Source organism: Lissotriton vulgaris, chromosome 5 (assembly GCF_964263255.1).
Source record: "Lissotriton vulgaris chromosome 5, aLisVul1.2, whole genome shotgun sequence".
NCBI classification, from domain to species: Eukaryota; Metazoa; Chordata; class Amphibia; order Caudata; family Salamandridae; genus Lissotriton; species Lissotriton vulgaris.
The window spans coordinates 1,793,326,792-1,793,353,989 of record NC_141693.1 but is presented as its reverse complement, the minus strand read 5'-3'; the positions used below and the strand labels follow the sequence as shown (position 1 = coordinate 1,793,353,989).

At 45.8% G+C, this 27,198-nt stretch overlaps 1 protein-coding gene across 2 annotated transcripts in view; it reads right to left on the bottom strand.

Moving 5' to 3' along the window:
* The window catches only part of LOC147717191 (ATP-dependent RNA helicase DHX58-like), a 144,066-nt gene that overhangs the window by 90,483 nt on the left and 26,385 nt on the right, over positions 1–27,198 (bottom strand). For both annotated transcript variants that reach the window (XM_086924142.1, XM_086924141.1), the window contains 2 exons: positions 13,022–13,226; positions 4,355–4,545 (listed from right to left, as the gene is read on the bottom strand). In XM_086924142.1, the coding sequence (XP_086780268.1) occupies positions 4,355–4,545; positions 13,022–13,226 (396 nt within the window). The remainder of the gene's footprint in view (positions 1–4,354; positions 4,546–13,021; positions 13,227–27,198) is intronic.

Sequence of the window (27,198 nt, the reverse complement as noted above, 5' to 3'; positions counted from 1 at the left end):
ATAGAAGCCCCAAGGAAATAGCCGTCTATAGAACTATTTACAAACAGGCCCTAAGATCCAGGAAGAATTCGTTGAAAAAGGAGGTCTGTTCTCAACTACATTCGTCATGTGTCCTTAGAGATGGTGCCACGTTTTGGAAGATCTTGAACTCCCCTTTTCTAGCCAGCTCGGTGATGACCCCTAGAATAGACGTTGCTATTGATGAGCAATCGTGGGTTGATTATTTTGAGCGGATATTCAGCTCACCCTCATCTGCAACTGACTTAACTATTTCTAGCCAGGTCTCCCCCCCTTTTCCAATGCCTATCGCCATAACCTACGAGGAGGTGGAGGCAGCCTTAATGGCTAGTAAAAATGGTAAAGCTCCGGACCCTGACGGCGTTCCCATCGACCTTTTTAAATTCAAAACGGATTTATGTCTACCCATTTTAACTAGGGTCCTTCAGCCAACGTGCGAGATGGGTCCCATTGATTCATGGTCACAGTCTATATTAGTCAAGCACCTTCGTGCTACCGACCTATTTCCCTGTTGGATTCTTTAGGGAAAGTCGCTGGCCCGGATTATATTAGAACGCTTGCAGCAATGGGCCCAGGATAATAAGATTCTGTCCGACCTTCAGTTCAGCTTCCGTGAGGGATTGGGCACCGTGGAGCAAGCCCTTAACCTGTCCCGAATAAATATGTCAAGGCGAACGGGGGGGGCTATCTACATGGCATATGTAGACCTCTCATCGGCATTCGATTGTGTCATTCATAATAAGCTGTGGACCATCCTAGCTGATATGGGAATGGACATGTTCCTCTTAAGTTACTTACGTGAACTTTATTCCAATGCCACAGCTAGAGTTAGATTTGAGTCGGGGGCGAACTAACAAAATCTTTTAAAGTAGTTTGTGGCATAAGGCAAGGTTGTGTCCTAGCCCCATTTTTATTTATTCTGTATACCAATGGCCTGGAAAAGGTCATGGTTGCGTGCTCAAAGGACCTCCCTATCATTAACAAGCGCCCTATACCAATTTTACTCTATGCGGATGACGCTGTTATATTACCGCGTACTCCGCGAGAGCTTCACAGTGCCCTAGTAAAATATCGCGACTTTATGGCCAATCTGGACCTAAAGATAAACATTAAAAAAACGTTCGTCATGTCTGCAGGTCCAAGGTTGAAGAATATTAAGCCAATCTTTATTGAAAATCAGAAACTGGATTCAAAAGCTACCTATCCCTATCTGGGAGTTTTAATTGACAGTAAATGCTCTTGGAAATCTGCCATTGAATCGAGGAAGCTTATTTTTAATAATACTACAGCTGCCTTGGTCAATTTCGCAAATAAATTAGGCAGGCGTCCCCCGGTTGAACTTTTAGAAATTTACAACGCCAAATGTATCTCAAGTGCAATTTACGGGGCTGGGATTTGGGGCTTCATTAAGGTCGAGGAGCTCCAAAGGGTGGAAATAGCTTTTTTAAATTTATTCTGGCCGTCCCGAAAGGGACTTCTAATTATGCATGCCACATGGAGTTAGGCCTAACGTTCATAACAGATCTGATAAAGATCCAAACCTTGCTCCTGTGGCACCGCATCTGGTCCACTAGGGAAACCTCCCTTTGTAGGGAGATTATCGAGGACTGTATCTCCTTAGACAAGGGACTCCATATTCCCTGGTTAGCTTACGTCAGGAAATCCCTGTGTGACCTTGGTATGCAGCAGTTTTTTAACTTACCTTCTACCATTGCTGTAATACCAAGGAAACAGTTTAAAAAGGCATGCTTGACTCATCTGGAATCTTTACGCTTGTCGAGTGAGGTACCCAAAACAACTGTGCAACACTCACTCCAGATTCAGACTACATTGTCGATCCAGCCTTATTTAACTTTTGAACTTTCGGGTTATGAAAGGCTGTTGCTAACGAGGTTCAGGCTCGATACTTTCCACCATTTAGTAACTTTCCCTAATATCAACACTTGGGACAAAAACCTACAGCCATGCCCCTGTGATGATTGCTCCACCAAATCCACAATCCACACGGTACTTTTCTGTAAATTCTTTCAGGATTTGAGAAAACTGTGGCTCACCCCGTCTTAAAAACTATGGGTTTACGCAGGTGTCGTCCAGCATTTCATTTCTCGCCCTGCAATTTCTGGAAGTTGAACCTTTTGCCAAGTCAATTGTAAACATCCTGAAATTGACAATTAAACATAGGCAGAACCTATAGCAACATTGAAATGCATTGAGTTCCTCCTTTTTTTTTAAAAATGGTTTAGTCTCATCTTTCTTTTTTTCTTTTTTTCCCCTTCCTCCGTTAGTACGTATATGACGTACGGTTTTTCACTTTTCTGAATCTGCAAGCTTTTTATTCTTCGATTGTATTGTTTCACTCCATGCTTACGTCTTAGTATTTCACATTTGTATGGTCGCTACTCCCACATAAAGAGTAACTAGTGTCTATATATGGAATTGACGGTCTTGCATGAAAATGTCACTTTGATGATATTCTTTTATTATTTTTAAAAATAATACACACTGTTCTTAAACGTAGCTTTTAAATTGTTTTAAATATGTGCTTTTATGGATGTTTTATATACAACCGAATAAAGCTTGATTTGATTTGATTTGATGTTGATTTTAGAACAGTGTATACAGTGAGCACAGAATTTCGGGTGAGCATTTTACCGCTCTCACAATCATAACAACAGTATAACCGAGCAAAGTATGTGATTCATTCAAGAAGAACATTTATAGGACAGAAGAAAAGAAAAAGCAAGAGAAAATACAACAGATTCCTGAATTCCAGTCTGCGAGAAAGTACCGCATGGCAGCAGATATTTCTTTTACTTTTCAATTCCATGATGGGCACTCAAGAATGTGACTGATTACATAAGCCCTGTGAATATAGGGACTGATTTATTAAGGGGTCGTAATCCAAACTGGAGCAGGTGTATGCTTACTCCTTCTTGTAGCTCAAACTTGTTCTCAGTTAATCAAAAACGAGCCAGGAGCCTGGAAATCTGTGAGTTTTGTACATTTTCCCTATTACAATCCCCATAATTCATGCCTGGCACATGTTTTCATAGTGTATACTTTATGGTATTTTGCCAAAAGATGGATTAAAAAATATTGTGATACACAATTATTGTATCAAAAATATTATGATGTCAGCATATTAAGGACACAAAATAGAAGACAGAAGAAAATAGAAGGTAAGAATATAATTTTAGAGTATAACCGTACTTAATATTCTTTTTAAAGTTAGTTTTATTCGTTTTTGTGTAATAAGTTAATATTTTAATGTTAAATATGTTTAATTATTTTGTAGTGTGCTTTTGTTTTTGGTACCATAGTTTTAAGTTGTTTTTTTATTGTATGTCAGTTTTTAGGTCTCGCCTGCTGCACTCGGGAGGACAGTTCAAATGAGCACAAATATGTATTGAAATTACTGAAAAGGAAAATTAAAAACTGAGGAGTGCTCATCTGATGTGATTGGCTAGAAATGTATGTCCATTCCCACAAAGTTGTCACGGTGTGTGCTCAACATATTTTCCATAACCCACCCATTTGACACACCTCTGTCCTTCCTGTTTTTCCTGCATGTGACCCTCAGGTGGGATAGTCGGTCTAAACACCGAGACTTTGAGGATTTCTAGACACTACTCAGATGCCAACTGCGTAAATAAGGATATTTGTATTTATTTTAGATAACTATCTTCTACTAGGCAAACATGATTTGTTTTGGTGCTGAATGTTTACACTTACGCCTACAAAAACTATTTAGATTCTGACCCTTTTTGTCCATGATGAACTACGCTGAACGAGAACACACATCTGTATGTTAAGTGTGCTCACAAGTGGGAGCTTTGTCTGCCTCAAGTCGTGTGGATTTGTGATTGCATACCTTGAGACATCAGGCATTCATTTCATTTTTAAAAAGTTTTGGGATAATACAGCCTTATTTGATCCACCTTACATGTCCAGTGTAATCACTCATGCCCCGGTACTTCTGAATATATGCCAACCACAGTTACCCTTTCCCACTTCAAACTTGCATTGCTATATGCCACCATCTTGTGTCCAGCAATAGCCGTCATGTACCCGAAGGTAGTGATCAAGTGCGCAGGCGTAGCCACCAAATGAGAAAGTGCCACCATTATATGCCAGGTGCAGCCGGGTCTCCTTTTATATCAATGGGCAAACCTGACATCTGTGAAATTGTTTCTCAGAAAGGATGAAGCAGTAGGATGATGGGAGACCACTGATGTGCTATATGTGCTCAGATTCCAAATGTACTTGTCCCCATCTGTAGTGTATACAAATGGACCTTCATCAAGGAATAGAGGGAACACAATTACCAATGGCTCACCTGTAATATATGCGCTTTGGCGTTGTCAATATTGGTGGCTTTGCCGGTGCCAGGAGAGGCTGTGAGTCCCAGAATCTGCGGAAGTCTCTCCTCTTGCCGAAGCTTTTTCTGTACGTACGACTCCATGAGCTTATTGTAGACGCCATCCTTGTGTGTGTGGTGGCACTCATCAATTACCAGTAGGGTGAAATCTAAAAACCAGTCAAACGGGAGACAGCTTTAGAGGACCAAGACTGTACTAAGATCTCAGCCACAGACGCAATGCGTATACTGCATCCCTGACGTCAGTGTCCCCTCTCGGCGCAGTGGACTATCTGGACTGTATATGCCTGCATGCTTCCGGTACCCACATAAGACAGCGCCTCAGGAAATGGGTGAATGGTGTTGCCCAGAACTGTCTATCTTTTAGGTAGTGTTGTAAATCCCAATTCCACTGGGGGGTAGCAAGGATCCCTTACAAAACAGGTATGTTTAAATATGAATTTCTGAGTGTGTACTGATTTTGTGGGTTGTGTACAGCACGAGGATCCTTATGTTGGATGTGATGGATCTTGGCTCTAGCAGACGGTCCATCGCCCAGTGTTAGGCTAATACATTATATTTTACTAACTCAAGATTTGGAATGCTGGGTGCAGCACAGATGGAAAATGCTACTTACCAGTATGCATCTGTTCTTGGCATGTAGAGCTGCAGAGTTGTACACCTTAGCATTAGACCGCCACCTGGTGTTGGGCTCGGATGATTGCAGGTTGTTGTTGTCTTGGAAGAAGTCTTTGTAGTCATGATATAGGTGACTCCTCCCTTGGACAACAGTGCGCATGGGCATCGACTCCATCCTTAGATTGTTTTTCGCCATGATGGGAAATGATGGAGTTAGTAGAGATATAGTAAGAAAAAAGGATGTCCATGCGTGTGCATCTAAATAAGATGAAAACTGGAACGGATACGAGTCCCGGGGAGGCGGGAGGGCGTGTACAACTCTGCAGCTCTACATGCCAAGAAGAGATGCATACTGGTAAGTAGCATTTTCCGTTCGAGGCATATGAGCTGCGGATTGTACACCTTAGCATCGATCGTGCAGCAGTGTCTCCCCTTAGCGGTGGTCACCTGTATCCGTTGCAGTTATTTGAAATAAAGTTTTAAGGACAGCTTGGCCTACTGCAGCTTGCTGCTTGGCTTACACGTCAACACAATAGTGTTTAGTGAAGGTATGTGGTGTAGACCATGTAGCTGCCTTGCATATATCCTCTAATGGTATGTTTCCTAAGAAAGCCATAGAGGCTCCTAGTTTGCGAGTAGAATGCGCTCTAGGAGGGACTGATAGTGTACGTTTAGCTTTAGCATCGCATATTTGTATACATTTTACAGTCCACCTCGCAATCCCACCTTTGGAGATGGGGTTGCCTTTATGAGGAGGAGAGAAAGCTACAAACAGTTGTTTTGTCTTCCTAAAGGATTTTGTTCTATCTATGTAGTATAAAAGAGCTCTTTTAACATCTAATGTGTGTAATGCTCTTTCTGCCACAGAGTCTGGGTTTTGGAAAAACACAGGTAACTCTACGGATTGGTTTAGGTGAAAGGAAGTCATGACCTTTGGAAGAAATTTTGGATTGGATCTAAGAACCACTTTGTTAGGATGTATTTGAAAAAATGGTTCTTGTATTGTTAAAGCTTGTATTTCACTTACTCTTCTATGAGAGGTAATGGCAACAAGGAAAGCTGTTTTCCATGTTAGAAATTGCAGTTCACATTTATGTAAAGGCTCGAACGGGGGTCCCATGAGCCTTGTGAGTACTAAATTTAGGTTCCACACAGGGGAAGGTGGTAACCTTGGTGGGATTATTCTTTTCAATCCCTCCATGAATGCTTTTATTGCTGGTACTCTAAAGAGAGACAGGTGTTGTCTGTTTTGTAGAAATGCTGCAATTGCTGCAAGGTGCAGGCGTATGGAAGAATATGCCAAGTTAGACCTTTGTAAATGTAAAAGGTAACAGATGATATTTTGGATGGAAGCATCCAGTGGATCAATGTGATTATTTTTTAAATAAATTGCGAATCTTCTCCATTTAGCTGCGTAACACGTTCTAGTAGTGGGTTTTCTAGCATCTTTAATGATATTCATACAGTCTGGTGGTAGGTTTAGATAACCAAACTCTAAGACTTCAGGAGCCAGATCACCAAATTTAGTTGGCTGGGATCTGGGTGTCTGATTTCTCCATGGTTCTGTGTTAGCAGGGATGGTGTGAGGCGTAGCTTTTGATGCGGAGCTAGAGACCGTTCTAGTAGTGTGGTGAACCACAGTTGGCATGCCCATGTGGGAGCTACCAGTATCATTGTGAGAGACTGTTGTCTGAGCTTGCGCAATACTAATGGAATGAGTGGGAGAGGCAGAAAAGCGTACGCAAATCTGCCTGACCAGATCATCCATATCGCATTGCCTTCAGACTGTGGGTGTGGGAACCTGGAGGCGAAGGCTGGGCATTTTGCATTTTCGTGGGTGGTAAACAGATCTATGTTTGGAGGCCCCCACCTCTGGAAGAATGGCTGAAGAACTTGTGGATGTAGTTCCCATTCGTGAATTTGTTGTGCCTGCCGACTTAACAGATCTGCTATCTGATTGCGGACTCCTGGAAGGTGCTCCGCTAGCAGATGTATGTTTTGAGGAATGGCCCATCTCCAAATGTTCTGTGCAAGTTGGGACAGTTGCAGAGAGTGTGTCCCCCCTGTTTTTGTATATAGTACATGGCTGTCATATTGTGCGTCCGGATTAAGACAGTTTTGTTTTGTACTTGAGGTTGAAAAGTCTTGAGTGCTAGGAATATTGCTAGCAGCTCTAGGTGGTTGATATGGAACCTTTTCAGTTGAATGGTCCATTGTCCTTGAGTTGTGTGATGTAAGAGATGGGCTCCCCACCCTGTGAGGGAGCCCGTCTGTTGTAAGCACTACTTGTGGAACAGGCTCTAGGAACGGCCGCCCCTTTGTCAGGTTTTTGGTGTTCCACCATTGCAGAGAATGATATGTGCGGCTGTCCACCAACACCAGGTCTTTTAGTTGACCTTGAGCATGGTTCCACTGTTGTGCTAGGCACTCTTGTGGGGGACGCATCTGCAGTCTTGCATGTGGTACTATGAAGATGCAAGATGCCATCATGCCTATTAGTCTCATGAACACCCTGGCTTGCAGAGATTGCTGGTGTTGAAACTTGGTGACTAAGGCTTGAATCCTCTGTATCCTGGCTGTGCTGGGATACTCTAGAGCTGTGGACGTATTTAGTGTAGCTCCTAGATACTGATGTACATGCAAAGGCTGTCTGAGCAACTTGGTGTAGTTTCTTGTGAATCCTAAGTCGTGCAATGTTTGAATCGTTTGCTGTGTGTGCTGGACACACTGATTGAACGATTTTGCTTTTATTAGCCAGTCGTCTAGGTAACGGAAGACATGTATCTGTTGTCTTCTGAGATGTGCTGGTACTACTGCTAGGCACTTTGTGAATACTCTTGGTGCCGTGGTTACCCCAAATGGAAGGACTTTGAATTGATAATGTTGTCCTTCTAGTACAAACCTTAGATACTTTCTGTGAGCAGGATGTATGGGGATATGGAAGTAGGCGTCCTTTAGATCTAGTGTTGTAAGGAAGTCGCCCTGTTGTAGTAGTGGAAGCACCTGTTGTGAAGTGATCATATGGAAATTATCTGATTGTATGTAGCGATTGAGGGGCCTAAGGTCGAGTATTGGTCTTAGTGTCCCGTCTTTTATGGGAATTAGAAAATACAGCGAGTAAACCCCCATTCCCTGTTCTTGTAAAGGAACTATTTGAATAGCACCCTTCTGTAGAAGTGATAACACTTCTTGTCAAAGCAGAGTTAGATGGTCTGTAGACATTGGACGCTGTCTCGGAGGTATGTTTGGAGGTGTTGCTGTAAGTTCTAGGCAGTAACCATGTTGGATAATCTGTCTTACCCACTTGTCTGTTGTAATGGAGTTCCAGACAGGTAGGAACTGTGTTAATCTGCCCCCTACAGGAGTGGTATGTTGTGGGGGGAGCAGAGGGAAGTCATTGCTTGGTGTTGGAAGAGGATTGATTGTTATTGTTACCGCAACCTCTTCCTTTGTTATTGTTTCCTCTATATCCTCCTCTAAAGTATCCTTTATTGGAGGAGGTTTGTGATTTAAAAAATGATGCAGTGTCTGCTCCAGTCTGCTTGGAGCCTCCTCTGTAGGAGGAGCGACGAAAGGAACCTCTATTTGGTGTAGACTGTAAAGCTCCCATAGACTTAGCCGTGTTGGTGTCTTTTTTCATCTTTTCTAGTATGTTGTCTACTTCAGGACCAAATTATTGGTTTTGATTGAAAGGCTGGTTTAAAATGGTAGTTTGCACCTCTTGTTTAAACCCTAAAATGCATAGCCACGCATGTCTCCTAAGTATGACACTGGTGTTAATGGCTCTAGATGCTGTGTCAGCGGCATCTAGTGCACATTTTATTGAGGCATTAGATATTAGCTTGCCTTCTTGCATAAGGTCAGTTGCTTGATCCTTGTACTGATCTGATAGATGTTGAAGTCGTTTTTCTAGTTGATCATAATGAGCCCTATCATAACGAGAGAGGAGGGCTTGTGTATTTGCTATACGCCGATTGTTTGCCGCTTGTGCAACTACTCTTTTCCCTGATGCATCAATTACCTTCGATTCTTTATCAGGTGCGGTGCTTCTCCTGATGTTTGAGAATTAGCCCTTTTTCTAGCATTGGACACCACTAATGAATCTAGTTGAAGGTGTCCCTTAATATAGACTGGGTCTGTAGGTGCTGGTCTATATTTCTTTTCAAATCTAGGGTTTAAAATTCTAGTGCGTACAGGATCTTTAAATATGTCTGGAGCATGCTTGACTACTCCCTTAATCATTGGAAGAATTTGAGCAGTCCTCTGAGAGTGCTCAAAGGTGTCTAAGAGAAAATCCTCTTCAATATCGTCAGAATGCATAGACACTAAATGGTAAACAGCAGCTCTGTTTAACAAATTACTAAAAGTAATTGGGTATTCTGGAGGGGAAGGCTTTGATGGGTATGAATGCGGTTCTGGAATGTCAGGCATATTCTGTGGATTTGGAAAATCATATATGGGTACCTCTGTTGGGTTTGAATAATCCCATCTACCCTCATCTATGTGGTATGAGCTAGGCTCTTCCTCATCCTCTCCTCCCTCCAAGTTATATTCATCATCATTTTGCATTGAGGAATGTGATGATAATGGAGAATGTGCAGGAGATATATGAGGTGATATGTTAGGAGGTATAGGAGAAGGAGAAACAAGAGGTATAGGAGAGGAAGGGTGCATAGGAGATGTTGCACAGTCCCTCTTCTTGGCAGGCACCACATGAGTGGGTAGTGCATCTGCTGGTCTCTTCTTTTGAAGTGTAGTGCCCACATGACCTGTCTTTGGTTCTATATAGATCTTCTTTAGTTGAGGATCTGGGGTAAAAAGTTCCTCCCCTTCTACAACCTTCCTGGGCTTCGATTTTTTTGGCTCCGGTGGAGGTTGAGGTTTTTCTTTAGCATTGGGAGGTGTTGTAACGTCCCGTGGCAAAGTTTACGGTGCCGAAGGTGTTGTTTTCGGCTTCTTAGGCATGTTCGAGGGTTTGGTCACCTCAGAATCAGGCTTCTTTGTCTTCGGCACCGAAGATGTGGAAGTGGACGGCTTTGGAGCCGGTGCTTCTTTCGGTTTCGGTATCGATACGTCTTTATGTTTCGGTGCCGGTACGATTTTTGGCTTCGGTACCACAGGGTCTTTTGGCTTCGGTGCCAAGGTGTCTTTATGTTTCGGTGCCGACAGGAGATGTTTACTCGGTGTCGAGGCACTAGACGGCTTTGTTGGTTTCTTCTGAGCTGGGCTCAATGGCGGGGCTGTCGAAGTGGATTTTCGGTCTCGACTGGGCCCCTTGGGCGGAGTGCTGACTTTTGCCTTCGGTTTGGGCAGAGTATGTGGTGCAGGGGCAGTAGTACTCACGCGCTGACCCGATGGAATGGAGTCATCTGAGTCATCTGTCTCCGATACAATCTGGGGCTCCGGAGAGTCTTCTTCGGGAACGAGGGGAACCTCTTCGTCGAAGATATCCTCCGGTGCTAGGGCTGATCTCCTAATCTCGTGTCGACGGGCCCTCCAATCCTGGATGGTTTTCTTCGATTGGAAGGACGCACATGCTGTGCAGGTCGACTCGTCGTGTTCCGGCTATGGGCAGAGGTTACAGACCTCGTGGTGATCGCTATGTGGGAATTTTGCCTGGCATTTCGGGCATTTCTTGAACGGAGTTCTTTCCATGTGGTGTAGGCCGCACGGCGTCGATAGGCCTAACGGCCCACTTCGATGACGGGAATGGAAGTTATGTTGTCGAAAAGCCTTGTCTTCGATGTCGATGGTAGTTTGTTGAAGTTTGTGGAAGTTCTGCGCTTCGAAGTTGCTGAAAAATGTTTTTCTGGCCGGAGCGGAGAAACTTTCATCCGAACCTAGTGGTGGAAAAAAACAATCTAAGTATGGAGTCGATGCCCATGCACACTGTTGTCCAAGGGAGGAGTCACCTATATCATGACTACAAAGACTTCTTCCAAGACAACAACAACCTGCAATCATCCGAGCCCAACACCAGGTGGCGGTCTAATGCTAAGGTGTACAATCTGCTGCTCATATGCCTCGAACGAATATATTCCACAGAATGTAGTCTGTAGCTGCGGGTATGGAATTGAATTTAATTTCTTGGAACAGATACCGACCCCAAGCACTAGCAAGGAGAGAAGTGAAAGTACTTCTGCAGGCATGGAGGGCAAGGGAAGAAACCTGCCCAGTCATTTGTCATTAATACTAATGACTTTTGGCCTGCTCAACAAGGCACAGTATTGTCTATTGCCTTCATACGATGGATGAGATGCAAAACTCAATACCGAACTTCTACTTGGTTGTTCTGTTTCTACTCACCTCTAATATTTTCATGACCTTCTTCGGTTCCTTCCGAAATTCATCTATCTTTTAATTAGTTATCATGCTTAAATTTTGAAGGTTCACAGAACATTACTGTTAAGTTCACCGCAACACGATCTAAGCACATCTGTGCAATCCATACAATAAGGCAAAAGTGTTGAGATGCCAAACTGATGGCAGTTGTGCACCATACAAATAACAGCTAGCAATAACATTACAGAGAGCTGCATGTTATTGTTAGTGTTCCCTGGCCTACCTACAACTGGCACTAGAGACAAGCCATGGCTAGGTCTGCTGGCCCTCAGCTAGTTTCACTTCTAAATATTACATGTAAAACAATGATGTGCTCCCATCAGTCTTTCTACAACAATATGAACTATTGGATTTAGTTTTAGGGAGGAGTGGATTTAAACTCCCAATATATTTTCTTATGGGGGGTGTCCACAATACCTATCGGACCACGCCAGCTCCCTCCCCATTCCTTACTGTTGCCTTCATTTTATAAAGGTATCCTGACACTACTCCCTCTACCACTATTTCTACTACTTCTGGTTCATGTGTCACCCCCTCCCCTTTTTTTGCCATGGTTGTGCAGAGAGAGAGTGCTCACTATTCTGTAATTCAGCTGATGAAATGCAGCATAGTTTCCTTTAGTAAACAAGCACTAAGGTGTAAACAGACTATTCTTGGGTGCAATGCTTTTCACTCTGATGTGCTATTGACAATTTTGTCACTCCTCAGATGATAGGGCACAAGATAGCAGCTGTGTTTGTAGAACGCACATTCACTACTGGGCAGTCTCTTGACACTATCGACAGATAACGGATGTTTTTGCTACCCAGCTCAATGGTACTTATTTTAACAGCCGCCAAAGGATGAAAGGCTGAGCCGACCCGCTGGGATGTGAATCTGCGTCTATGATGTTGAAAACTCATCCCTTTATTGGGTGCATCAGCCCACTAAACAGTTATACCTGGCTGGGTTGGACCAGTATCTCTAGGCCATATAAGTAACAATCTCATCAGACACGTGCGGAAACAAAAGAGGTCAGTACGTCAGTTATTGTGAAAATTGTGCTGTGAACAGCGTCTACATTAACTGAGAATATCTACAAATTAATGCATGTGCAGCAGACAGGAGAGCTCCAAAATACAGAGAAGCAAGCCCTGCTCAGGGCCGGCGCTAGGCATGGGCAGTATGGGAAGCTGCCCAGGGCTTCGCACTCAGCCCACCAGCATGGGGCCCGCACTGGTGGAGTGCCCTGTTGTTACCCATGCGATCTATTTTATAGAAAGGTGTTGCCTTGCAATTAGGGCCATGGGAGGGCCCCCCTCCCCAGGCCTCTCAGGGATGGTGTCTGGACTCTTAGGGGAGGGAGACGCTTCCTATTGGCCCAATTGCAAGGAGACCCATTCACAGACACTGAGGGAGGCCCATTGTCCAGCATTTTTGCGCCCCCACAGTTTCAACTTTTAGCCCACAAGCAATTCTCACACCTATCGGACTGAAGGTGTGAGAACTGCTTGTGGGCTAAAATTTAAAAGTGTGGGGGCGCAAAAATGCTGGACAATGGGCCTCCCGCACTGTCTGTGATTGGTCTCATTGCAAGGGGCCACTTATCTAAATTAGAGGGGCCTCGCACATTCCCTTTTAGCCCAGGGCCTCGCAAATCCTAGAACCGGCCCTGGCCCTGCTCACCGGTTAGCTCCACATGCTTCAATGCGTCCTTGGCTTCCAGAGCATTCTGCAGGATCTGTGCAGTGCATACAACGACGTCATGCGCCTTCACTGCCTCAGCGAAGAAGCACTTCTCGTCGCTATCCCCACTAATGGCGATGAGGCGGTAGTCGTCCTTGAGGTGCGGATAGAACTCCTTTGTGTAGAGCTGGTCCACCAAATGAACCTGGAAAAAGGAAAAACTTTCTTCATTTCATTTTTTTTTATTCAGGGGCAAATCATAGGTTAATTGTGGCAGTCAGGATTTTGCATTTTTGTTTCCAGAAATACTGAAAGCGCAAGTCCTACATGAAACATACAAAATAAATAACATTGTTATATTTTGTGGGTTGTTTTTTCATTCAGTTCTTTTGCAGTTCGAATCAGTGCACTACTGTTCTACACAACAAGACGGTGGAGGGCTGTGTGCAGCTGGTTAAATCAATCGCCCTAAACCAAAATACAAAAGTTTAAATCCAGTCCGCTCCCTCCGCTCGCGCAAATACTATTATTCTGGACAAACATTTACAAACAGGCTTACTATGCAGTAAATAAAAATATAAATCGCAAGATATTTATCTTTGTGATGTACAAGTATAAAAACAAACAATTCACACCTAAAATATAGACCAGTTGTAAAATACATCTTATTGCATATTCATTTTAAAAACACAAACTCCTGCAGTATTTAAATAAATGTGACATTTGGGTAGCAACAACAGGTGCGCTAAATACTGTCTCATAGTACTTCATGTGGTGTTTCCACATACAGATGGTCCTACCACTTAGTGCCGATATCGGCAACCCTCCCCCAGCATAGCAAAGTAATTGGTTGCGCTGCAATAAAAAATCAATCCACACCAGTTTTTGGGGAAACAGTTTGCTGCAGGTTTATTTCATACATGAAGTATGCCAAAGGGTGATCCAGGGGCAGGCAGCAGTGAGTAACTGAAGCTGCCCGCCCACCTGCAAAGCCAAAGAGCACCTTGGCCAACCCAATCGGTGCTACCCTTTTCAGGGGATTTCACCCTTAATTAACGGGGTCCATCAGTCCATGACTTTACTCAAGCCTTTTTAGGGGCGGAGCGTTGCAAGGCAAGCCCCCGGTTGCTCAGGCTTACAACTGGACGAAGGACTAGCGGGGCACCAACGTTTTCATCCAGGGTCCTGCCGTAAAGACTCCTAGGGTTTGGGATAGGTCACCCCTGCTGTGCTCCTGAAGAGGGTACCCCTATGTACCTATCAGGCTATGTGGCACATCATGGGGGTTCATGGGTCCTAGCCCGGCACTCACCCCAACAAAACCGACGCCTGCGGTACCTCTGGACCCAGGGGACACGACGTGACACAACCAACAATGTGTCCAGCGGGGAACAAAGAGGACGGACAGTGGGTGGGGAAGGTATAAGTACCTGGTCCAAGCCCTATTCATGCCGGAAATGACGCAGTGTAGGCACCCATCATTGGGCATGCCCGTGGGAAGGGATCCCAACTAATGGTGCGCAGAGATGTGCCTAAATGCAGCGCTTAGGTGGCCGCCCTCATACTGGGGCCCTTCTGCGAGCGCTGCGGGCAGCTACATTTGCAGTATATACCACTATTTTGGCAGTACTCCGCCTTTCAAAATGGCTGACCTAGCAGTGGGCAGAGCTGCTGCTCAACTTTGCTGCTTGGCAGGATGTGATATCAGAATGAACGGAAAAGAAGTCAGTTTCACTGGTAACGCAACTCTCTATATAATACTTCTCCTCTCAAAAAACTTTCTCTACTAATTCAGTCCCATGATGGGAGCTCTGATGGATGAAAACACAATGACTCATGAATATGAGGTCCACATGTAGAGGAAGTTGTCTAACCCTAGGTTTCCCACGTGTTGGGACGTTGAGATTTTTTAAAAATAGGGGGTGACTTTAACCTCAAAGAACACCGTAGGGTTTACAAATATCACCACACCTATGACCACTCTCTCGAACTACGGGCCATCTCAGACGCGTACTGGTTTGATGCCGGCATCCAGCTCTGCTGTGACCGCCTGTTGCTGAATGACCATCCTATGGGACAACCGATGATCTGAGAGGAATGGTGACGTTGCAATGATCTTCTGTGATGCAGGCTTGTCAGGTATCATAGATCACGAGTAATACTACAGAATTTTGCAGGTGACTCTGCCTTGTCTGCCCTAGAGTCCCAGCTTGAGGTGCGCTGGGAGCAACTTTTCTACCACAGGGCTGTGTTTTTCTAGACAGTGATGTTCCCAATTTGCTCTTCCTGGGATTGTAGTCTTCTTTTGTTTTTAATCAATATTAAAAGTGTTGGTAGAAACAAAGAGGCTCAAAGATCGAGTTACAGCTACTGGTCTCAGCTTAAAACTCGCCATTAAGATGGGTACAAATAATACTGCTGGCAGACACTGCTGGATGCAAGAATGTAATACATGTTGGTTTGAAAGTGAGAGCGCAGATGGAAATATTCACGCTGACAGCACCATATTTTAGGTGAAAAGCGGATTAAGATATCTTACCCTATTCTGGGAGTTCGTTGCTCGTAGGGGCGCTCCAGCCGCACCCAGCCCAGTAAACAACTAACTCCCTCAATGTGGGTTGGGCACTTTGGGGACCTATATGCAGCTACCAGGCTAAATATTCAGCCAAATATGCGTTCTCAGTTTAATTTCCCTTCGCCCTGTCAATTTCACTCAGAAGCTTTGTTCGCCCTTGCTGGTGTTGCACAATCTTTAAGGGCCACTGCTAAGGGTAAAGTTGCTGGCCTGGATGGCATCCCAACTGATGTTTTCCTATCAGAGAAGGAAGCAAGGGCACAATACATTCAGTCTATTGCTAATGCTATTGCTGTGGGGGGTCCTATCCCAGAGTCTTCGAAAGGTGCCACTGTGATTCCTGTGCACAAGAAAGGGGACGGGTCTGTCCCACCAAACTATAGGCCGTTAAGTCTCATCGTCTGTATTCAGAACATCTTTTGTCGATGTGTTCTTGCCAAGATCCAAGATCCAAGATTTGATGTCAGATATGCTCATACTTAGCCCTTTTCAGGCGTGATATCGAGCTAATGTCTCCACAATAGAACAAGACTTTTCGGTGTTTGATTTAGTGGCACACAGTGCTTGTAGGTATGGACAACTCGTATGTCTTTTTCATCGACTTATGCTCGGCATTTGACTTAGTTCTGTGTCCCACTCTTTGGCAAACACAAAGCGACATTAAAATGCCATTCATTTACTGTCACTTGTTCACAAGGAGAATTTTGCACAAATAAGATGGGGGAGTCAGGATGAGCTGGCAGACAAGGTCCTAGTCGGCAGAGGTGTAAGCCAGGGTTGTGTGCTCTGTTTTAGCTATATATAAACATTATTGTACCTTTTTTTTAAAACTCAAATCGATGAAGACTCTCTGACTCATGTTAAAACGGCAATACTTTTATTCGCAGATGATACCCTGATGGTCTCCAAGACCCCAAGTGGCCTCCAGAAACTCTTGGTACGCTTTAAAGAGTTCTGCACCGCAAGGGGTCTGATGAACAACACGGACAAAACAAAGTGAATGATGTTTAATCCTGATAAATCCTTTAAAAAGGGTTTAATAATTGGGGGAGAACCCCTCGAAACCATTCACAGTTTTACTTACCTGGGCATTACACTCAATGGCAACATCAGAGATACTCTCCCACGCTGCTCTACCACACCCCACCATCCGCTGTGTGGCCCGCTTCAGTGTGCTTGCAACAGATGGTCATTGGACCAGCCTGTAGGTATTCGCGAGCTCGCCACTTCTCTCGCCCCACGAGCTCCTCCTGGTCTCTCTCCGTTGCCTGGTAGCTTGGGAGCTGGTCTACGTTTTCTAAATCTGAACACCAGATCTCTAGTGAAACACCATCTGTCTGTGGCTGACCTCATTTTGGATAAGACACCAGATCTGTTGGCTGTAACCGAAACCTGGCTACAAGATACTGATGACGCCATAGTCAATCTTGCCTGTCCTCCGGGTTATACATGCTTCAGGTCTAACCGCCATTCTAGAGGTGGTGGGATCGCCTTATTTATCAGATCCGCCTATACATGTACCTGGACGGTCCTGCAGATTGCTTGATGTGAGAGTGCGCTCTTTAAGGCTTCCATCAGCCCTCAGTTCTCGCTGTCAGGGATGGTTGTTTATCGCCCTCCAGGCAGCGATGTAGCTTTTAGAGGTGCCTTTCCGGAGGCTGTGAGCCTCTTGGCTAGTGGATGTGCCAACTTTTCTATCTTGGGCGACCTAAATCTCCACTTTGATAGGTTAGAGTCTCTGGCCATCAGTGGTTTTTTGGCCGATTTAGAGGCTTTGCAGTTGACCCAGCTTATTGCTCAGCCTACACACGTGGCCGGCCACACCCTCGATCCGTTTTTTACCACTCTCTCGGATGTTCGGATTGTGGCGGTTGATCCTGTGATATGGTCTGACCACTATCTGGTGTCTGCTTGGCTTCCTCTCCCTGCTAATCCCACCATACCGCCTCCTTTGCGGATACCCCGGCGTCACTGGAACAAACTTAGGTTAGAGGACCTTCACCGCATTTTGGGTGCTGAGCCATTAGGTCCCCTGCTGAATGCCACTTCGGGCTATGACCGGTTCTGTAACTGGATTACCAGGGCGCTGGACGTCCTGGTACCCATTATCTCCAGCAAGTCCAGTCCCCGGCAGGCTAGCCCTTGGTATGACAGCGCGCTGCGTGCAATGAAGTCCTCTTGCAGACGGGCGGAAAGGGTGTGGCGTAAGTCGTACGATGCCGACAAGAAATCCATCTACCTGGCCTTAGTTAAGCTTTACCATCGAGCTATATGCAGGGCCCGGGCGGCGTTTTACGCAGCCGAATTTCGGAATAGCCTTAACCCGACTAAAACCATCTTTAAAACCATAAAAGACTTAATGGCTAAGAGAGTTCCCCCACAGTTGGATAGTTCCACTGCCCACTGTGAAGCCCTAGCCACCTTCTTTTTTGGATAAAGTCAGGAAGATCTATCTGGCATTTCCAAGCACACTGTCTCCTGTGATTCCCTGGAGCGGCTCTAGCAGCTGTCCATCGCTGCACTCCCTCCCTACCATCTCCAATGAGGAGTTCGCAAAGTGGGCCCTGCGAGTCAAGTCTGGATCGCCTGCAGACCCGGTAAGATCTGCTCTTTTCAGGGACGCTGCTTTTCAGGGCCGCACAGCAGTGTGCTCCCTGATTAACCTCTCCCTTACCTCTGGCCTGGTCCCTGCCAAATGGAAGCAAGCGGTGGTTTCCCCGATCCTAAAAAAAACATCTTTGGATCCATCGAGACCTGAAAACTACCGCCCTATATCTTTGCTCCCTTGGCCGGCCAAGGTTTTGGAGGCCCATGTAAATCGGGCCCTCACGGAGCATATGACCCTTGTGAATGTCCTGGATCCCACGCAGAATGGGTTTCGTGCTGGCCACAGCACTGAGACGGCCCTTCTGGCAATGGTTGAGCATTTGCGAAGTGTGCTCGATGCAGGTCAAACGGCAGCGCTTATTTTACTAGACCTGAGCGCTGCCTTTGACACTGTTTCCCATCGCATCTTGCTACACCGCCTGCAGGACATTGGCATCTGTGGGTCAGCTCTGCAGTGGTTCCGCTCCTTCCTTAGTGATCGCTCCTTCTGCGTTGCCACCCCTCCTTTTCAGTCCAAGTACCATCCTTTGGACCTGGGGGTCCCTCAGGGCTCCTCGCTGAGTCCCACGCTTTTTAATCTATACGTGCAGCCGCTGGCTGAGGTCGTCAGGCAATGGGGCCTTACCATGGTCTCCTATGCTGACGACACTCAGTTGGCGGTTACGATCAGCGGGGATGCCAAGCAGGATGCCCTCAGGTTCCGAAGTGGACTGAGAGAGGTGGCCAGCTGGATGAACAACAACTGTCTCCAGCTGAACGCGTCAAAAACAGAGGTGATGATCGTTGGAAGGGAAGCGGACCACTGGGGGGACGAATGGTGGCCTCCAGAGCTGGGATCAGCGCCGGCCCCTGTCCTGGAACTCAGGAATCTCGGAGTATGGCTTGACCACACGCTAAGCTTTGTGACTCATACAAAGAGAGTGGCGGCCTGCTGTTTTGGAGTACTACGCGGGCTAAGACCCCTGCTGCGATTCTTCGATGCTCCTACTCGACAGCTGGTCGTTCAAGCAATGATCATCTCGCGGTTGGATTACGCCAGTTCTCTCCTTTTAGGAGCGAACCAAGCCGAGATTCTCCGCTTACAACGAGTCCAGAACGCGGCGGCTAGGGCGGTGGTTGGTCTGCCTCGTACCTGCCCTACCTCTAACACCCTGCGGTCCTTGCACTGGCTCCCGATATGCAAGCGTATCCAATTTAAGGCTCTCTGCATGGTTTTTAAAATTTTGAGAGAGTTGGCACCCGGAATACTGAATACACTGATCTCTCCCTATGTTCCTACCCGCTCACTACGTTCCCTTGGACAGTCCTTGGTGGTCGTCCCCCGCTTCAGACTCAGTCGGATGGGGGGTCGCTCCTTCCGCGTGAAAGCCGCAACCCTCTGGAATGCGCTCCCCCTGGAAATCCGCCTTTCGAATGACCTAATGTCTTTTCGTAGGGCCTTGAAAACCTTCTTGTTTTAATTGTTTTCTAGCTTTTATTGTTTCCTTTTGTTTCGGACCTAGTGTTGTGTTGTGTTTGCCTTTCCCTGCGCCAGGACGCTCCTTCGCTGGAGCAGCTGTGCGCATTAAAATGTAACTAATAACAAATGTAACTAACAACATGTCTTGGGAGACACGCCTGATAAAAGATGCTTTAAAACATAAGCAAAGAACGGGAGCAATTCACAAAGAGTACAACGCCTCTTACATCAATCCTATGCGGCCTGATCTTCCTCTATAGGAAGCCAGGGCATTATGGTCAGCATTTTACAGGGTTGAGTTATGGGGACACACAAATCTCGACAAACTTACAGTTACGGAAAATACATTTAACCGTAAACTGGTCTCCCTCCCTCCCCGTACGCCCTTGGTTCTGCTCTTTATAGGCATGGGTCTAAGAAGCCTACAGGATTAAGCTCGACTTTCTGCTCTGCTTTACTGGAGGAGGCTATGGTCTACCCCAGAACTTAAACATTACACCTTAGCCCTCCAGGACGTCATGTTAGCAGGCTTCTCAGTGAGAATTCCTTGGCTTATCTTTATCAAAAATATGCTATACCATATTGGGGTCCCTCAACTTTGGGCCCAAGCAGCCACCACATCCTTTCTATCGAAAAATGCCTTGAAAAGCTGTGTTGGTCAGCGATTGAGGCAAAAGCTGCATCGAGAGCTGATCTTCCCACATTGGCCTGAGAATTTCTTGATTTCAAACCCCGGATTGGCTATGAGCCCTATTGGGACTAAGTGACCGAACCTAGCGAAAGGAAGTTGTACTTGCAATTAGGGCGGGCACCCACCAGCTGTGAGTTTTTACAAAGAGCTGGTCTGCTGGGGCGAGTGACACACGTCCTGTATATGTCTATATGTCTGTCTTAGATTGAGAGTGTTCCACATGTGTTTTTTGTTTGCCCTGCTTACGCAAGTTTTGACTAGCTCTCATCTGCAGGCAACTATGCCAGCGTAACCCCTTAGTGGCACTCTGCATACTGAGATCCGATTGTTGTCTGTCACTTGTCATACCTCTTGCTTATTTCACATCGCGGCCAAGACCTGGAACGAGCTACCGGCTGACATCAGACGCGTCCCCTCCCTGAACACCTTCAGGAAGACCCTCAAGACCTGGCTCTTCGGCTAATCAGACCTGCGGACCCCCCAACCCCCTTCAGCGCCTTGAGACCCTCACGGTTGAGTAGCGCACTTAGAATTCTCTGATTGATTGATTAAGTTCCTCAGGGTTACGCATATGCTACGTAGGGAGCTTCTACTTAATCTCTTGTGATTTTTATCTCGCAATGAATGTACCTGATGCATTGTACCATTTTAACATATATTTTTATATGTTTTATATTACATCTTTTAGTTTTCATTAGAGAAGGTTTATGGCAAACTGTACTGTATTGGAATGTTTTAACTTCTACACATAAAGTTAATTTATTTGTGCTTGCATCTGGAGTTTTATGGTCCTGGTGGCCGAAATAAAGTTATTTTGAATTTAATTCAAATTTGGGGAGTGTTTATTTTCCGAAAACCCCTCAGTGTATACTTCTCAAACTATTTAGACACTTAAAGCTTGAACGTTTTAAAGTGCATATTAAACAACTTCTTTGAAAATAAGATACAGTTTAATTTAAGAGGTATAATATTTTAACTAATGTTTTAATGGACCAATGAAGAATAACAGGACGGTGTGTTAATGTGCACATTTAATATGCTAAAATAACAAATGAGATTTTCAGTGGATTTCCAGAAATACCAGGTTTACAAACATAAGTAGACACTGCTCTATTATATTAATGGAGACCTCTTTGCTATGTGTACGTAGACTACAAAGCGGCTATTTAAAGTTTGCCAGACCCGCTGCCAAATGGCTGGGGTGGCGAATGGCTGGGGAGGCGACACCATTGCTGCCTCACAGCATTTACTGCAGTGCTATTGGCCTTTTTTGCCATGAAAACTCACCTACCTCCATAGCAGGAGCTGCTTTGGAGGGCAAAACAGATCTGGCAGGCCTGCCATGCTGATGCAGGGCTGCGAACCTGTGGCCACTTATATCATCTCTGGAGAAAGACCCTCAAAGCAGGGTCCCATCTTTGGAAATACCTTCATCAATGTCTAACATGTGCAGGGAGTGGTCATCCTGCACACGGTGAAAATTTAAGGACTTTTCTGTCTGGGATTGTCAGACCCAATACCACGCCAGCAGACATGGCATCGATGGGGCCGTCCTAGATAGGACAAGCCACATCACACCATCTCTGCCAACATCAGGTCAATAAGCGAAGAAGAGGTAGGCGAACAGGACATCCACCAGCTTTTGGTATATGTACTGTTACTGCCAATGTCTGAATGAGGCCACCATATGTCTTGTGTTTTTGTTGTGTTTTTTTACTCTGTTTTCTGGTATTAGCAGTTCTGCATTTCCTAGGAGAATGCATGGAAACACGTGACTGGATTAACAATTTACTCATCACATGGAGAAACTAGAATCCTCATGGCTGTACATGTTCTAAAAAAAAGACAAGGCGGTACCTTTGCTTGAAGAACATGTCTCTAAGTAAGATAGCAGTAGGCGGATCCTGACATATCACAACTCCAGAGAGCACAGTGTAGCCCTTCCAATTGAAGCATGTCAGGTGTGAACAGTTCACACAGTCATGAATTTATCCTTTGCATTCTGGGACATGCATTTTTGATGTTTATCTTTTAAACCAAGAATGACATGTCCTTGAATGTAATTAGAAAAAAGCCACGCAATACAATGTTGCACCACTTTTTACTTGCGATAAAGTGTCACTCACAATATGAGCTAACGTAAATCACATATAAACACACTACACATATAGAATTGTTACACATATGCATGTGGAAAACTTGGTATCTATGCTGATGGCATCTCATGGGGGAGAGCCTAAGGCCTGATATGATTCCTTCAAGCAAATTGTGGTATTTAGAGCCCACCTAACCAGTCCCGGCTGGCATGACTCGCAGGTGGGGGGTAGGGGGTCGCGTGTTAACTAAAAATAAATAAATACATATAAACTTACCTTCGCCTCTGGGCCCGCGTCTTGTCTCCTCTCCCTGCACCTCACATAAAGCAGGCAGCCTCCCTCTCCTCCCCAAAGCCAATCACAAAGCTGTAATTGCAAGCTACTCCTCCCCTGCCTGGAGCAGGAAAGCCCACCCCAACCAAACCCTGCCTTCTGCTTTCTCGCAGTGCGAGAAGCAGTAACATAAATTGGTATTCATAATACCATTTTATGTTTCTGCTTCTCGCACTGCGAGAAAGCAGTGGGGCGACGCTCCTCCGCCCACTTGGAGGAGCCACCACAGCCCCTAACTACTCCCCATTCTTCCTTGTCATCTCCCACCCAGTTATCAAGTGCATAGTTGCTTTCACAACAAGGGTCACTAAATTAGGTCAGCACCTACTACTGCTTTGGAGTCACACATGCCTAAACATCTGGACAAAAAGTGGCTCCTACTGCTATGATCTACTGCAGACATTTATTGTCAAAGACCTATACAGCTTTTGTTTTCTTTTTTCCCGTAGTTTTATATAGCGCGAACTTGACCCAAAGGTATAAGAGCGCTTTACATGAGCACCAGTTACATTATACAAGGCCTCCTTCATTGTTGATAGGCACGGGGAGATTAAGTGATTTGCCCAGAATCATAGGATGTTGAGCGCCATTGCCGAGCCTCGAACACGGTTCCCCAGATTTGAGATCGACAGCCCTAGTCCACAAACTAGTCTAGACCTGGCAACCTTGTTGACTACTAACATAATGATGCCGCTTAGTGGACGCCGAATGGCCTGCAAAAACCATGTAGAGGCTCCGCATTTCGGCGTTCAACTGCTGCGAAAAAGAAGTCATTTTGTCAGCAACAATCTCAGGCAATAGGACAATGTCTTCTAATAGCATATGTCGAATATGGAAATTTATCTGGAAGCCTTCTGATTTCAAAGTATTTTATTACATTTTTTATAAGCAAAGACATTACATTTCTGTTTCAGGGTTGGCCAATCGCCTTTTTACAATCACTTATTGAGATGTTTGACACATATATGTAGCCAACCCCAAACTGACATCGTTTGCGAAGAACAAGAAGGGAAAGAAAGATGAAAGCATAGAAATCAGGAGAGAAAAGGGGGAGGAAAGTGCAAGAAGACAGACTCTGTGGAGAGATGGGGATACCTGTTGGAATACCTACTGACCCGAGGGGTCCTGGCCATTGCGCTCAGTTGCCTTTAACTTACCACACATAGAAGGGGGAGTAGGGTGTTTATCTCTGGGGTGAGTTGGTTTCATGGGGGTTTGTTAAATCTAAGTACGTGTAAAGTGATTTCGACATTCCTCTGTGCGCTGGTCTCCAGGGTTCTTTAGTGCAATGTTGGTTTCCCCTCTAAGGTGAGTGATTCACTTGAACCAGCCTTTGTATGAGGTCTTGCTTGTGTCCTTCCAGTTGGCCAAAACCATTGTCGCTGCCGCGGTTAGAAGGAGGTCTGAAAGATCTCTATCGTGATCTGATCTTAGGTCTGCGGTCTTGAATGCGGTGGCGAGGGAGGAAAAATCATTTGTTAGCTTACAGCCCAGTACCCTATTTATAAACCCAAAGATTGTCCCCCAGAATGTTTTGAGTGTTGGTCAATAGTAGATCAGGTGTGCTAGGTCCCCCTTTCCCTGGTTCCAGTATAGTTCATCTTCCCTTAGCCCTAGTGAGAATAAGCATGCAGGAGTCCAAAAAGCCTTGTGGAGTAGCCAGAATTTTCTTTGTGATAGCACTGGGGAGATTTTATTGCATGAGGCAGAAGCCCATAGTTTGGCCAGTTCGTGTTCGTTAAATGTGACTTTGGCTTGATTTTCCCACTAGGTGACAGTCTTGTCATTGAGTTTGGAAGCTTTTGGGCGTAATAGTTTGTACAGGTGTGAAACCTGGTGTCGTAGCTTATTGATGCTTGCTATGTACCGGGAGATTGGCGGTTGTGCTGTGGATAGTTTGTGACTGGGGGTGAATGTTTTGCCATTGTGCAACATTCCGTCCATCATCTTGTGTGTTTTGCTGTTCACCCTATGTGGGAAGGGTTTGCCCAGACGTGGGTCCCGTGCTCACTACGCCACTGGAGTCAAGCTATCCTGGCTGAAGACGGCTGATAGCCAGAAACTGGTCCTAGGATGTTTGATACTGGTCCAGGGAAGACATGGCTTGGCAGTTCGGGCTGGACTGTTCCTATGAGGCACAGGGTCAAGACTGATTTGCATATGGCCATGTCTGAACTGGGGTGGCTTGGTGAGCAAAATAACGATGGATTAAACCCGGATCTGTGACTAGGGGTGAATGTTCTGCCATTGTGCTACATTCCGTCCATCATATTGTGTGTATTGCGGTTCACCCTATATGGGAAGGGTATGCCCAGACGTGGGTCTCATGCTCACTACGCCACTGGAGTCAAGCTATCCTGGCTGAAGACGGCTGATAGCTAGAAACTGGTCCTAGGATGCTTGATTCTGGTCCAGGGAAGACATGGCTTGGCAATTCGGGCTGGACTGTTCCCATGAGGCACAGGGTCAAGACTGATTTGCACATGGCCATGTCTGAACTGGGGTGGCTTGGTGAGCAAAATAATGATGGATTAAACCCAGATCTGTTACTGGGGGTGAATGTTTTGCCATTGTGCAACATTCTGTCCATCATCTTGTGTGTTTTGCTGTTCACCCTATGTGGGAAGGGTATGCCCAGACGTGGGTCCCGTGCTCACTACGCCACTGGAGCCAAGCTATCCTGGCTGAAGACGGCTGATATTCAGAAACCGGCCCTAGGATGCTTGATTCCGGTCCAGGGAAGAGATTGCTTGGCAGTTTGGGTTGGACTGTTCCCATGAGGCACAGGGTCAAGACTGATTTGCATATGGCCATGTCTGAACTGGGGTGGCTTGGTGAGCAAAATAATGATGGATTAAACCCAGATCTGTGACTGGGGTTGAATGTTTTGCCATTGTGCAACATTCCGTTCATCACCTTGTGTGTTTTGCTGTTCACCCTATGTGGGAAGGGTATGCCCAGACGTGGGTCCTGTGCTCACTGTGCCACTGGAGTCAAGCTATCCTGGCTGAAGATGGCTGATAGTCAGAAACCGGTCCTAGGATGCTTGATTTCGGTCCAGGGAAGACATGGCTTGGCAATTTGGGCTGGACTGTTCCCATGAGGCACAGGGTCAAGACTGATTTGCACATGGCCATGTCTGAACTGGGGTGGCTTGGTGAGCAAAATAATGATGGATTAAACCCAGATCTGTGACTGGGGTTGAATGTTTTGCCAATATCTTGTGTGTTTTGTCTTGTGTCTTTTAAGTCAGAGGCCACCGAAGTCATCTGCGGCGTCCCGCAAGGATCATCACTCAGCCCCACCCTCTTCAACGTCTACATGAGCCCCCTCGCAACCATCGCACGTCAACACAACCTTAACATCATCTCCTATGCTGATGACACTCAGCTAATTCTCTCACTCACCAAAGACCCAATCACCGCCAAAACCAACCTACATGAAGGGTTGAAAGAAGTAGCCGAGTGGATGAAGCACAGCTGTCTGAAACTGAACTCGGACAAAACGGAAGTCCTCATCTTAGGTGCATCCCCTTCCGCCTGGGACGACTCTTGGTGGCCAACAGCCTTAGGAAAAGCCCCCATACCAACGGAACCTGGGCATCATCCTGGACTCCTCACTCTCGATGACCAAACAAGTCAACGCCGTCTCATCATCATGCTTCAACACCCTACGCATGCTCAAAAAAACATTTCGCTGGATCCCCACCGAAACAAGAAAAACGGTCACCCACGCACTGGTTACAAGCCGTCTGGACTACGGAAACCCCCTCTACGCCGGTACCACCGCAAAACTACAGAAAAAACTCCAACGCATCCAAAATGCTTCAGACAGACTCATACTAGACATCCCCCGCACAGACCACATTTCCGTTCACCTGAAAGACCTTCACTGGCTCCCCATCAACAAGAGGATAAGGTTCCGTCTCCTCACCCACGCACACAAAGCCCTTTACGAACTTGGACCTGATTGTCTCAACACGCGCCTCTCCTTTTACACCCCCACCCGCCAGTTGCGTTCGTCCAACCAAGCCCTCGCCGCTGTTCCGCGCATCCACAAAGCCACCATGGGAGGGAGATCCTTCTCCTACTTGGCGGCCAAAACCTGGAATTCCCTTCCCATCCACCTCCGCCTTACTCAGAACCACCTTGCCTTCAGAAAACAGCTTAAAATCTGGATATTCGATAAGTAATCCTCCCCCCTTCCTCAAGCGCCTTGAGACCCTCCGGGTATGTAGTGCGCTATATAAATTCCGACTTGACTTGACTTGCTTTGCTGTGGATAGTTTGGCTTTGGTCAAGGCCGTCCTGATTTTCAAGAAGTTATAAAATTCGATGTCTGCTAGGTTATGACTAGCCATGGGGTCTGTGAAAGTGGTGGGATATGCACCATCTTCTAGTTGGTAGGCGTGGTGGA